This window comes from Trachymyrmex septentrionalis, unplaced genomic scaffold (genome assembly GCF_001594115.1).
Source record: "Trachymyrmex septentrionalis isolate Tsep2-gDNA-1 unplaced genomic scaffold, Tsep1.0 scaffold20, whole genome shotgun sequence".
Lineage (NCBI taxonomy): Eukaryota > Metazoa > Arthropoda > Insecta > Hymenoptera > Formicidae > Trachymyrmex > Trachymyrmex septentrionalis.
Genome location: NW_017305180.1, coordinates 4466714 through 4479669, shown reverse-complemented (window position 1 = coordinate 4479669; position 12956 = coordinate 4466714). Strand labels below are relative to the sequence as shown.

Sequence of the window (12956 nt, the reverse complement as noted above, 5' to 3'; positions counted from 1 at the left end):
TCTCTCTCTCTCAATATTTATAAATGCATTACACAAACGCTGGCATCACGGAACCATCCAGTTACTCTCCAATGGATGACTGCTTTCCTCAAACTGTATTTCAACAAATCGTACTTTCGACATCGATGATGTAGTCTTCCGGAACGACACATCGCACACGTGACGAGTCTTGCTCACGCTTTTTGTCATTCACACGGTAACTTCTTGGCAAAAAAAAAGTACAATTAAAGTGCTGCATTCGTAAACATTCGTATTCGCACAGTACTGAGTAAAAGACAAATCGCTATTATCTCCTTGTCGAGATAACAAAGATAGACAAGAATTATATTGACGCTACCAAGAAACTATTTTTTATCAAGATTTTATTATTAGAAATGAGTGAGAAGTCCATTGATAAATTTAATACTATGATTAAAACTTGAAATTCTGTTACTGCATGTGTATGAAAGGTATACCAACAAATTGATTCTATAAATTCGAAAACGAGCTTCAATCCGAAATTTTCTCCGATATTCTACAGTTTACTGCTTTCGCAGGATAATTATAACTTAACACAGAAATCATCATCATCGATAGTAGATATTCTCACTTATTAAATAATATAATAATCAAAGTGTCTTGTTTCAAGATTCTATTATCGATTATACGAAAGGCGCATTCGCAAATTGATGTTATAGATCGAACGTGAGACTTTTACTTTCTGGAAACGCGTGTGTTCCGGCAGGTTTAATGCAAGTCCGTAATTATACCTGAGAAAGTCCTAATGACGATACCGAATTTCTAATATCGCAAGACGTTGATCAGCGAGTCGTTCGCCACGTCTTCGGGATTCCCAAGCCGGGATTGGCACCGTTCGGAAATTAATATGCCAGAAACGAAAACTTCGCTCCAAACAAGTTTTGCGTCGGGAATTATATACTATATATAGTAAGAATTAGTATTGTATATATCTTAACAGTGTCACGGCTGGACATGGTTCTGCGACTTTGTGCAACGAGACAACAAACGAGTGAGCAAGGCGTGGTAATCCGTAATCGTGTTTGCCGCGATCACGAACGTCGAAGGACGGTGGGCGGTGTAATTGAATCGGCGCGTAAAGGCGGTGCCGCCAGTGCTACCTTTAATGTAATTAAAAGACAGGACCGTGCAAGGTCGAAGTACCACGACAAAGCACCTACTCTCCATTAATTCCGAGTTCCGCTGCACATCGCTGCATGATCGGAATGCATACGCAGTTACGCGAAGAACGCGAACCATCGCAATCAAACGCGTTCGCATCGAGAATAATTCACTGACGATAATAATTTTCACATCGAGCTTTTGCGAAAGAGGGCAATTTTAACAACAAAATATAACCATGACAATTAAAATGTGATTATTTCTTGGACGATAAAAGAGATATAGTAAATAATTCATAGCGTCAAAATCATTTTTTTTTTTAATTGTATCAGTGCCTTAGATAATGAAATTACTTCATTAGCTCTTTAAAATACTTTTAAAAATTTCTATTTTTTTATATCTGCTTTCTATATAAAAATAATTACATTCGTAAATTTAAATGGTAGGAAATAGAAAAATAAAAAGAGACTAACAAGCATTAAGTCTGCAATATTGTATTATATCTATCTGTATTTGTTTTAATTATCATTAATTAAGATAATACTTTCATTTAAAATAAAATATTAATAGAATTTGATTTATTCTATTTGACGTAATTGAAAGAGAGAGAGAATTTAGAAGAGAGACTTCGGCTGTACTTGTGCTGCTGTAATAACTTTGGAGTTTAATAATTCAATTCTACAGAATTAGTGCTTACACAATTTCTTTCAATTTTCTTATTTCTCATACTCTTCATTTAGTCATTTTATCCAAGTATGAATAGAATAATTTTCAGAAAAGCTGAAAGAATAATTTTTATCATCTATTGAAGAAAAATATTTAAAAAATAATTATGTTAATAACAATTTTTTAAAACTGATGTCGTTACAAATTATCTTGGTTGTTATTATCGAAAACAAAAATGTACATATAATTCATACAGATAATTTCATAGCCCATAGAATATTTCAGAATAATTACTGCGTGTTAAGATGCAAAAAAAAATAGCAGTACATAAATTTTCACCGCTCAAACCTTTTCTTAATTCATGCCTCACGTTAATTACGCTAATTAATTTACGAACATCATTTTTATGTTAACGCGGTCAGTCATCTGATGAAAAGGCATTCTAATGGCGCAACGTATTGTATAACTTATCAAATAAAATCGACTTAATGGAATCTAGCTCGGTACAGAATGATGAGCGGATTTATGAATAAAAACGCCGCGCCGAAGACGCTAATTCAATTTCGCGAGGACGATGGAACGGCTCACACGATATACAATATTATACCGTGATATCAGTAAGGATGATCGCATAATCGCGTATTATAATGTTCGGATAAAAGTTGCTTGTTCGTCACACATATTTGTGCTACGACCGACGGACGTGATCACGTAACGCGCACATGCGTAATTACCTTTTTTTTTTTCTCTCCTTCTCGCACATACGACCACCATATGGGCCGTCGTTAGTTCAATAGATGAGGATGTCGTAAGCTGTCTATCATAATGCGAAATGCGTTTTATTCGTAAAAGAACTAACGCTAGACGTGCAGAGCGAGAAAACGGTAATTTTACACGCAAGAATTGGAGGATGGGTTAAACCGCTTGAGTGATACAAGTGACTGATGCAAGCTATACAAGAAACCGACTATTAATTTGAGACGGATGAAAGTATGATGAAAACGCGAATGCCAATTAATAATATGTTTAATGAATATCGCTCCGACTGGGCGGCTTCCGCTGATTGAAGCAAGAAATTGAAAACGGTTTCAAGTGTCCCGTTTTTATGAAAAAAAACGATTTAATTTTGCACGGTCATTGCCTCGAATATGTATTAACGATCGGCTTGATTGTAAGCTCGTTACTCTCTGCACGCTTGATGCGCACGATAATAAAAAATCTCTCATCCTGATACAGCGTCGTCTATCATCGTACATTAACTGTACTTTAGGAAAAAAAAAAAAGAGAATTATTTAATGCATTTAATATTTGCCTAATGATATATTTTATTACACTGTAAAGCATCCATAGGAATATAAGAATTTTACGACACCCAGTGGACTTTCATAAACTAAGATTTCTACGAAAAATAAAATTTCATTTTATTCTTCATGGCAATGCTTGATGAGGTTTCTCACGAAATCTAGTCGCTTGACAATGTAAACTTATTTTGCCAAGAGTAGATACCAGGTTTTAAAGGGGCCTTCACACGACTAAATCGATTTAGCACAGATATTCTGTTAGTATCATACATACTGATAACATTATTGTTTATTTACAGTATTATTCTTTTATCCAGATTATTATTAGGAATGAAATTGTAATATTACAGATTGCTTTGCTATTGTTTATGGAGTATAGATCCTTTGACTTTTATATTCAATGATTAATAGGATATAAAGACTTTATGTCTAAATATTTATCTAAAAATAGAAAAGATACGCTCCATAAAAAGGAAGCAGGAGAAGAGCTTTTAAACTCTGCTTTGATTGTGATGAAATGAGATAAAAAGCCAGCTTTTTTTCGTTGCATAAAATTAATATACCTTAATTCTAACACAAAATTGAAAGAAAAGTGTCATATTTCTTTAAAAACAAAGGTTTAATAAAATTTTTCTTTTTTTATAAAAAGTTCGATACAAAAATGATGATTAAACTACAAAAATAATAAATTTACTTTTATTTTTGCAAAATATATTTGATGCAAAATACATAAAAGAAATAATTTTAGATTGTTTAAAAAATATTGTATTCGTATGTCACTCTCAGCTTCAAATTTCTATTTCTATTACTCATAAAATAGTATTAAGCTGCAGTATCTACCGATAATATTAGTATCTGTAGGAGAAAATTGTAATAATCTAAATAATATGCGTTTATTGTAAAAAATAATTTATCTTTTTATTCATCATCCAATTAACTTCACGTTCTTAGACGTCCCCAAAATACCGTTGAAAATGTTAACGTAAATCTAATACCCATTTCTATCAATGTAATTTAATTTTAATCTTGATTCAATTAACTCTTCATCTCTTTTTAGTACTAAAAATGAAAAAAAAATCGTGAATGTTTTAACGTAAGTCTTATGTCCATTTCTATCAATGTAGATTAACTTTAATCTCAAGTTCAATTTATTCTTCATTTTTTTTCTCAAAACTGAAAAAACATGAGTTAGTTGGAGCGAAATTAAAATAAATCTACATTGGTAGAAACGAGCGTAAATTGAATTTACGCTTAATTGAATATACGCTTTAATCTTCGAATAAGCTCATTGTGTGAGAGTCGCTTTAAAGAGATCGCGTGTGAGAGCCCCTTAAGAAACCAGCGCGCGAGGTGAAAGCGCCAATTGCGCGCTCTCATTGTCAGTCACGGCCGAGCCGCGAGCTGTACGGTCGCTTCTTCTGCGGTTCTCTCGCAAGATCACCCGAATCGAGTCGTCGCACAGAGAAAGAAACCGAGTTTCCTCGGGAGAAAAATCTCTTTTCCTGCGTCGCACAAAAATCGTGCGCGAAGCGCGCGTGATCGATCGCAGACGCGTTCGCCGGAACTCGCGTCTCACTCGTCGAGTTGCGCGTCCGAAACGAGATGTGGAAATGAGAGAGACGCTGAAGATCCGACGACCCAACACGCAAGGTAAAGGAACGAGAGAGGCCCGCTCGTTTACGCTGCTTGCTCGCGCACGTCCTCGAACACGCCGCAATTTTCGTCAAATTTCAAACTCCAAATCGGTGATCTCCAAATTGGAGAATAATCACGATTGTTGACCTTCGAAAGCTGCGGACTCCAGCCTGTTTAGAGAAATTTCTAGCTCTCCGGCTGACGAAAAGGATTTGACGATGTTTCTTTTAGAGAATGCACTAGAAAACAGTAACGATTTTGATAGTAGACAATCGATTTCTGGCGAAATGATGGAATCTCCAGCAGGAGAAGCGACAACTACAATGATGGGACCACTCAAGGAATACACCAAAGTGTGAAACAAAAATTAAAAAGACTTTATCTTAATTTTTAATGTTCAATAAACAATCAAATTTTATAATAAAAATCATCATTTTGACTTTCATGACGTCGAAATGAAGTTATTTTTACTTTCTCTTGTTGTGTTCCTTGAGCAGTTGTCGCGGGACTTCCTTCACAAACGTCCTTGATTCGTCGATCGCGCCACCAATGAGAAATCGCCGGCATAATAAATATGTTTTCTAATTGCGTTCTATGTTCAATTTAGAACTTTTCTCACATTTCATTAATTGCCACGTCTCTACTCTAATTCTAAATCGCGACGATTTTGTTACATTCTGCCAACGCGATGAAGTGTACATTTTATGGTTTCATTCTTATATTATCTTCTATATCTGAGCCTGTAGAAAAAAGAGTCTGATTGCATTAATTGGAATTCTGGTTGAAAATGGACAAATCAGAATTTTCTGATTGAATCTATTATATTTATTTATTTTGATCTATTATATTTATCTATTTATTATTTTATTTTGAATTTAAGACATTTCGTGTGTTCTAAACGATCCACTTAAATTTATGTGTTAATTTAGCGCCAGATAAATATGTTAGAAGAACATAAATGTTATTTTTAAAAACAAAAAAGTTAATTCTGATACAGTTTGTAAGCAAATCGTGAAAGTATATTTTTTCAGCAAAGTTATTTATGATTAAATTAACACACATTTTATTTATTCATCTTGGAATTTACGTTTTAAAACACATTATTTTTATGTTATCTACTAATTTACTTATAAATTGTGCTATTTTGGCACTAAAAAACGTTGAATATCAATTTAATACAAATTTAAATAACACAATCATATTAAGTTAAATTAACATTCGAATGTTAAAAATTTAACACAAAATTTTAACAAGATGTCGAGTGGATCTTTTTCAACACAAATACGTGTTTTTTACTTTGTGCAAAATTCCGATATGATCAGAATCTTCTGGTTCGTTCATTTTCAAAAAATATTCTCAGTGTCTGTTAAAAATTTGAATGTAGATTTGATTAGATAGATTAATTCATCAAAATTCCTACCTCGTTTCAACATAAATTGTCATAGCTAGATAATGCTCGCAAGTTACTCTTAGGGAAGCAGCGCGGAAAAGTAATCAGAGTTTCTACTTTCTTCTAAGAGATCGCAAAGAAGATCATAGTAAATTACACTCTCTTTTCTTCTCAGAAAAGCTTCGAATTCATGCTCGTCATCATTCACGATTCGCAATGAATCTTAATTTATCCGTGAAATCTTCCGCGGGGACGTTTGAACAGATATTTCGATATATATTTTTCGATGACGTGCGTATTACGTAAAACTGTCGATTGCCAGCTAACTCGGCTAAAACGAAAGTTCGTCATCGTCGATGGACACGAAATTCCATTTGTGGTGGGGAATCTGATCGCATATTTCGCCATATTTGACTCACCTCGTGCCTGCTTGTCCTTATCGCGTTGACTCCCAGTATTATATCCTTTTGCGTTCCCTCGTTCGTGTCCATGATCCAGCGCGTGGGCGAGAGCGTGCGTGCCTCTCTGGTCTCTTCGGTTTTGGCTTGGCGAGCCTGACCTTGAAACCGGATGATTTCAAGTGGCCGTCAGCCTAGGCGGCGGATCGGTACTTCTCATCGGCGGCGAGGCGCAAAAGACCGTTGAGGAATGGAAATCGGCGGGCCGGGGCGACGATCTGCCACGGAGAACTCAGGGCCTGGTGCAACTGCGCGTCATCAGTCTCGACGATGATGTGGACACCCAGGAGACGTCATGTTACGTGCACGAAGGTACCTATGCGCGGTACCTTAGAAAACGCTATCGCAAAGACGAAAAGTATTGTCGATCGCGGAGATTTTTTTTATCGATATGTGTCTGACGTTACGTTTAAGTCTTCTCTCTTCGTGATATATTTGTTAATACCTGTTTCTCTACCAATAGAAATTAACTTTAATCTGGTTTATCTCTTGTTCTTCATATTTTTTCTTAGAACTAGAAAATGAGTTAGTAACTGAACTAAGATTAAAATTAAACTATATCGGTAGAAATGGGCGTTAGAACTAGAGAAAGATGAAGAGTTGGTTGAACTAAAATTAAAATTTAAATTATAATACTTAGTAGAAACGAGCATAAGACAAACGTAAATTTAAGTATTGATTGTCAGAAAACGTTTCAGTGAACAGCACTGTATTTCTATCTGTTCTAATACTATTTTTCAAATATATATCCTTGCAACAGCCTGAGAATATTTAACACGTTTCGTGTTGCGATAATTTTAAATGATTTGTCCTGCACTTACGCTATGTAGATCACTGGTGACCTATGATGTTTTTGTTTGTGTTTATTATATTTATTTAAATAAATTGAAATTAACGCTTTATGTATCAATTTTGCATGATCATAATTGTAAATCAATTAAAAATTATACATATTATAATTACATTTCTTTTTACAGCCTGGATTTCACTGGTACTATCTAAAAATACTATTTTAATTTCATTGCAAATTCTTATAGACTATACATATATTTTAAATAGTATAATATAAAGATTAGGATATAATATTAATCTATACCTTAAAAATCCTTTCTATGTACAAACAATTATACAAATACACTTTTTCACACTTTTTAAAGTTAAAAAAGAAGCGAAGAATGGGGGATATAACATTCTCATAATAGTTCGGTAACTTCCAGTTTTCCTTATCGGACTTTTTCTTTATCAGACAACATTTCCGATGATAGTACATATGAGAGTCTGTATTCCTGCCAACCGGATGACCTCAGCAGCGATTCAGAGACGGAAACGGGCATTACGCGACAGTCTCGCAGTGATCGCGTGATCGGTGATTATTTGGAATGTCCTACAAGACCGACTCCGCCGCCGCCAAGGGAGGCCAGCTTAACTCAGTCCTTGGGCAGGCGAATAAAGATGCTACGCAGAACCTGGAGCATCACCAAAGGCAGTCTTGGCAGGATCAGGCGGCGGACATCCGTCGACGAGTCTAGCTTTGATGACAAGGAGCAATCCGTCAATGAGCCTCACGCCGACGTTGGAAAGTATTTTAATTTCCGGTTGAAGCACTTCAGCCGAAAGAGCATCGTTGGCCCGCCAACTTTCTACCTCGATGAGAACAATGACGGAAATGATGGCATCCGCGATAATAACAACGGCATCGTCAAGGAGGCGATTTATACTAATAGCCAATATATGGGAAGCGGCAGTGACGATTCTTCAAGAACTCCAACAAGCACCGACGTCGGTGAGCCTCGATAGTTTTCGAATTGTCATTTTTTTTTCTCTTCTAATTTACGGTAAGGTGTGCACGATAATACTGAGTTCTATATGAAATGGATGTGCTATTCTAAATTGATAAATAAATGTAAATTAAATTATTGTGTGGATGATAATATCTTAAAAGCAGAAGTATTATTACAGACAGTTGCCTAACAATTTAAGATTTCAAGAACGCAAAATAGTCTATAGATAATTTATTGTAAATTTATTTAAATAATAAACTAGACAATTACAAATGGTCGCGAGAGAAAACGAGTTTTATTGGCGCATCTATGAGAGTGACCTGATTTTACCAAGCTAAATTCAGCGATTCTCATCAGCCAAATAACAAGTTTTTGTTCTACAGTTTTCGATATTCTCATATGCATAAGAATTCCACTCGCTATACCGACGCGTAAAAAGCGCACATTTATACACTTTTACGGGACTTTAATGGTACTTCCTACTATAATTAATTAACGAAAGATTTATGCGCGCTCATTTGTTGATTGTCGTTCTTCCATAAATTACGGAAATCAGCTGCATTGATAAACTATTATTGTTTTAGATCATTACAGTGTGCTCGCCGATCAGGAGCCTCTCTACCAGTTTTATGCAGCCGCGGTGGCTCGTGTTGCTTTCGAATCAGATTCCGAAGGCTACGAAGAGGTAATGTGTTTCTTACATTAGTTAAAATTCATATATGAGGCGTTCTTCCAAAGAAATTTCTTCAAATAGATATTTTTACTGATGATTTTTGTAAATAAAACATGTTAATGTATTCTTAATTATATGTATAACGTGTAGCGAGATTTTTTTTATTAATTTTAAATTCTTACAAATTAGCGCACGATTTTTAGCATCTATTCTTTCTTGCCCAGATTTTTATTATTACTGTCTTCAATTAAGAAGAATTAATAAGAATTCTTATTTTTTTTTAAAGTTATTTAAAAAATAAAAGTTTTAATTCTTCTTTCCTATATTTTATTGTATTTTTTTATATTGTATGGTTTACTAAAAGAATTTTAATTTTAAAACTTTTTAAAAACTATTTAAAATTATATGATTTTGACAAATTATTTTTTGATTGATGACAAATTATTTTTTGTATTCTACGATTTATAAAACATTTGAATAACACGATGTGTACCTTACACAACGTTGCTATATATTTTTCATTTGCAGGTAGAAGATATGATGAGGAAGACGGAACCAGCCACAGCGGATCTTACCAGAGCAGGGCAAAGAATGCTCTGGTGTCATACTCCACAAGTGATACACAGTGGCCTCTTACGTAAGTTAAACAGTATAATGTACATTTAATTAGAAAAAATATTTTTCATATGTAGTAAAGTATAGATAAGAAGATATCATAAAAAAATTAGCAAAAGAATTTCAATATTAGAGAAGTTAACACCGGAAGAGAAGAAGATTCAAGAAGCGAAGTTTGAGATCTTGACTTCCGAAGCGTCGTATTTAAATTCTCTTCGAGTCCTAGAGAATGAGTTCCTCAATAATCATATACTAATAAATGAGATTCTAACGCCAATCGAAAGAAAGAAATTGTTTGGTGGGGTGCCAAGCGTATTGTCGGCATCGCAAACGTTCCTAGCTGAATTAGAAGCTGTGTGGAGAGAAGATCCGATGTTGCCGGGTTTATCGGAAGTCTTGTTGAAACACGCTGAAAAGTGTCAAGTCACATACGTAGCGTATTGCTCGAATCAAGTCAGCATAGACACAACTCTAAAAGAACTCAAGTAAGATAATTAGCGATGCCATAAAATCGCATTTTATATTTGTATTTTGTAGCAGATTTAGATAAAAAATATATTTTTGTTGGACAGTTAGTAACAGTTATATTTATTCTATTGCAGAGCTCGGAGAGGTGTAAAGTTCTTGGAGACTATCAAACGCATAGAAATGCAACCGGCATGCCAAAATCTATCTCTACATTCCTTCTTAATGTTACCAATGCAACGCGTTACAAGGTGGGTATAATATGACATGAATATCAAATAATCCTCTTTAAGACTCCTTTAACGTCTTGTGTACCAATTTTGGACATGTCGTCTGGGTACACAATTACTGCCTTCATATATTAAAGTTTATTTAGTATTGTATGTTAATTTTGCATTTCACGTAATTATTATTAATCGAATTATGTAGAATTAAATATATTATTTACACGTCAATAATTTTGCATAGACTACCCTTATTAGCTGACGCCATTCTTTCCAAATTATCAATGGGAAATTCGGATAGAATATCTTGGGAAAAGGTCTTATCGAATTTGAGTAACGTCGTTGCTGAATGCAACGAAGGTGCGCGAGCTGCTGCACAGGAAGCTGAAATGGAAGCTTTGGCAAGGTATTGTATGCTATATTATTACTTAATATTATACATTCATTCTTTTACATGTTATGTATTATGAAATAAGTTACGTGTCTTTCACAGGAAACTGGAGTATTCCTCGAAAATTAAACCAATCATGCTAAGAGGCAAGCAGTTAGTTCGAAGTGGATCGGTCGTGCAATTGTCGACGAAAACGGACACTGAATATAAGCTCACATTCGGAAAGAAATTTACCAAGACACCACTCTACCTTTTGTTACTCACTGATTATCTTCTAGTCACGAAATTGAAGTCTAAGTAAGATATTATTTAACATAATTGCGTTTGTTTATTTCGCATTATAATTCTGGTTTCTATCAAAACTAGTTTCATTATAATTATAATTTTTATGAGAAAAAGAGAGAGAGTTGTAAGCCTTTGCTTTTTACTTTGGAAAATTGATCTGATTTTATTTAACTTATTTATTGTTAGAATATTTGTATCCTTTCAATAGGATAATACAGTATATATTAACGAGATATTATTAAAAACAGAAGCATCTTAAAATTATAGAGATGTTTTATGGAATTATCAGAAAGAGAGAGAGAGAGAGACATTTGTATATCTTTGAAATATCTTACGTTTAGATTTTTATGAAATCTTTGAATATTGTTTTAGAAGTTGTCTTTCAGACGCCTTATTTTTATATAGAAAAAATTGGAATAAATGGATCTTTATATATAGGAATACAACTTACATTATAAAAAACTTACAATATCTTTTCTATAGGTTTCCTTTTTCGAATAAATTCTTTTATTAATAAGAACAAAGTTTAAAATAAAATACTTTGCAGTGCTCATGACGAATGCTACACCGTCATAGACGCGTGCAAACGGAATCTTCTGGCTTTAGAGTCGGCTTCCGAAGAATCACCATTCGCCGGACGGAACGCTATGATACTGACTTTTCTGGAGAATCATTGCGGTCGTCACGTAGAATACATCTTAACGTGTGAAAATAACACAGAACGAGAACGATGGCTGGAGGCTGTCTCACCACCCAAACGTGGTTTAGTTGGGGAAACATTATATGAATCTTGGGACTGCCCTCAAGTTATGGCTAAATATCCATATTTGCCAAATCAACCTGATGAGCTGTCATTACAATCAGGTAATATATTTATGTCATAACCTTTTTTTATGAATGTTTCGTATATATTATTAAATAGATATTATCAATAAAATTTTTTTGGCTTTAAGAAGAAAAACAATATTTTCTTAATAAGAATTTATTATCTTCTTTAAAGAGTTTGATAAATTATCCAATTAAATATAAAATTTAATATTTATAAAATATCTCCTATATATATAAAGTAATTGAAAAATAATTGAAAACTTAGAAATACACTCTATTAGTTTTCTCACAAAATTTGATTCGTCAAAAAACATTTTCTCTTACAGTGCTCAATAATTCAATAATTATATATATTTCCATTAAAATATGTTATAATGAAAAAAAAATCATGATTCTAGCGAATTTTCAAATATTATTCTCTAGGAGATGTAATAAACGTATTGAGGAAAATGGCAGATGGCTGGTATCACGGTGAAAAATTATTAGACGGCGAGCAAGGATGGTTTCCGGCAAATCACACGAAGGAGGTTGCATCGGAACACGTACGCGCACGAAATTTAAAGCAACGACATCGTCTTTTAGCACTCAGCAACAGTGTAATACAGCAAAGAAGAGCGAGACAAGGGAATTAGGGGAATTAATTATATTTTTTTGACATTTCAATTTCATTAACGAAGTTAAAATGTGATCTGAGCTCGAATCACTCAGATATTGTGATCATTAATAAATTATTTGTTATATATATACGATTTCTACGATATTTCAGTATTGAATATTTCAATTAAGATATTTCTCCGAGAAAGGACTTGAGAAAGAACTTGAGTTTCTGTAGATTTTTTGAAAAATAAATGTGTAATATAAAAATATTATAGGAACCTTATAAAAAAAAATGGAGAGGCCTAGCGGTGCCGTTTTTCAATCAGAGTAGCTTAAATTTGCAATTCGATGGAGCTCTCTTTCTCGCACGCCGAGCAGCGGCGAGACAGGAACTGCCACATTTCAATTGTCTTCAGTGCAGACTAGTGTTCGTGCACACAGTCCGGACATTTATGCGTGTGTGTGTGTGTGTGTGTGTACGTTCTTCTCAAAAGTTTCTCTCTTCAGAGAGTACGCGCGGAGAGGCAT

General features: G+C 34.1%; 1 protein-coding gene across 1 annotated transcript in view; it reads left to right on the top strand.

Annotated features, from left to right (window-relative positions):
* The window catches only part of LOC108747791, a 21117-nt gene extending 8171 nt beyond the window's left edge, over window positions 1–12946 (top strand). The window contains exons 6-14 of the mRNA XM_018485570.1: window positions 7816–8352; window positions 8935–9035; window positions 9552–9660; window positions 9772–10123; window positions 10241–10354; window positions 10572–10733; window positions 10821–11015; window positions 11551–11867; window positions 12255–12946. Coding sequence (XP_018341072.1) covers window positions 7816–8352; window positions 8935–9035; window positions 9552–9660; window positions 9772–10123; window positions 10241–10354; window positions 10572–10733; window positions 10821–11015; window positions 11551–11867; window positions 12255–12463 — 2096 coding nt within the window. The 3' untranslated portion in view covers window positions 12464–12946. The remainder of the gene's footprint in view (window positions 1–7815; window positions 8353–8934; window positions 9036–9551; window positions 9661–9771; window positions 10124–10240; window positions 10355–10571; window positions 10734–10820; window positions 11016–11550; window positions 11868–12254) is intronic.
* Window positions 12947–12956: the final 10 nt, after the last annotated feature.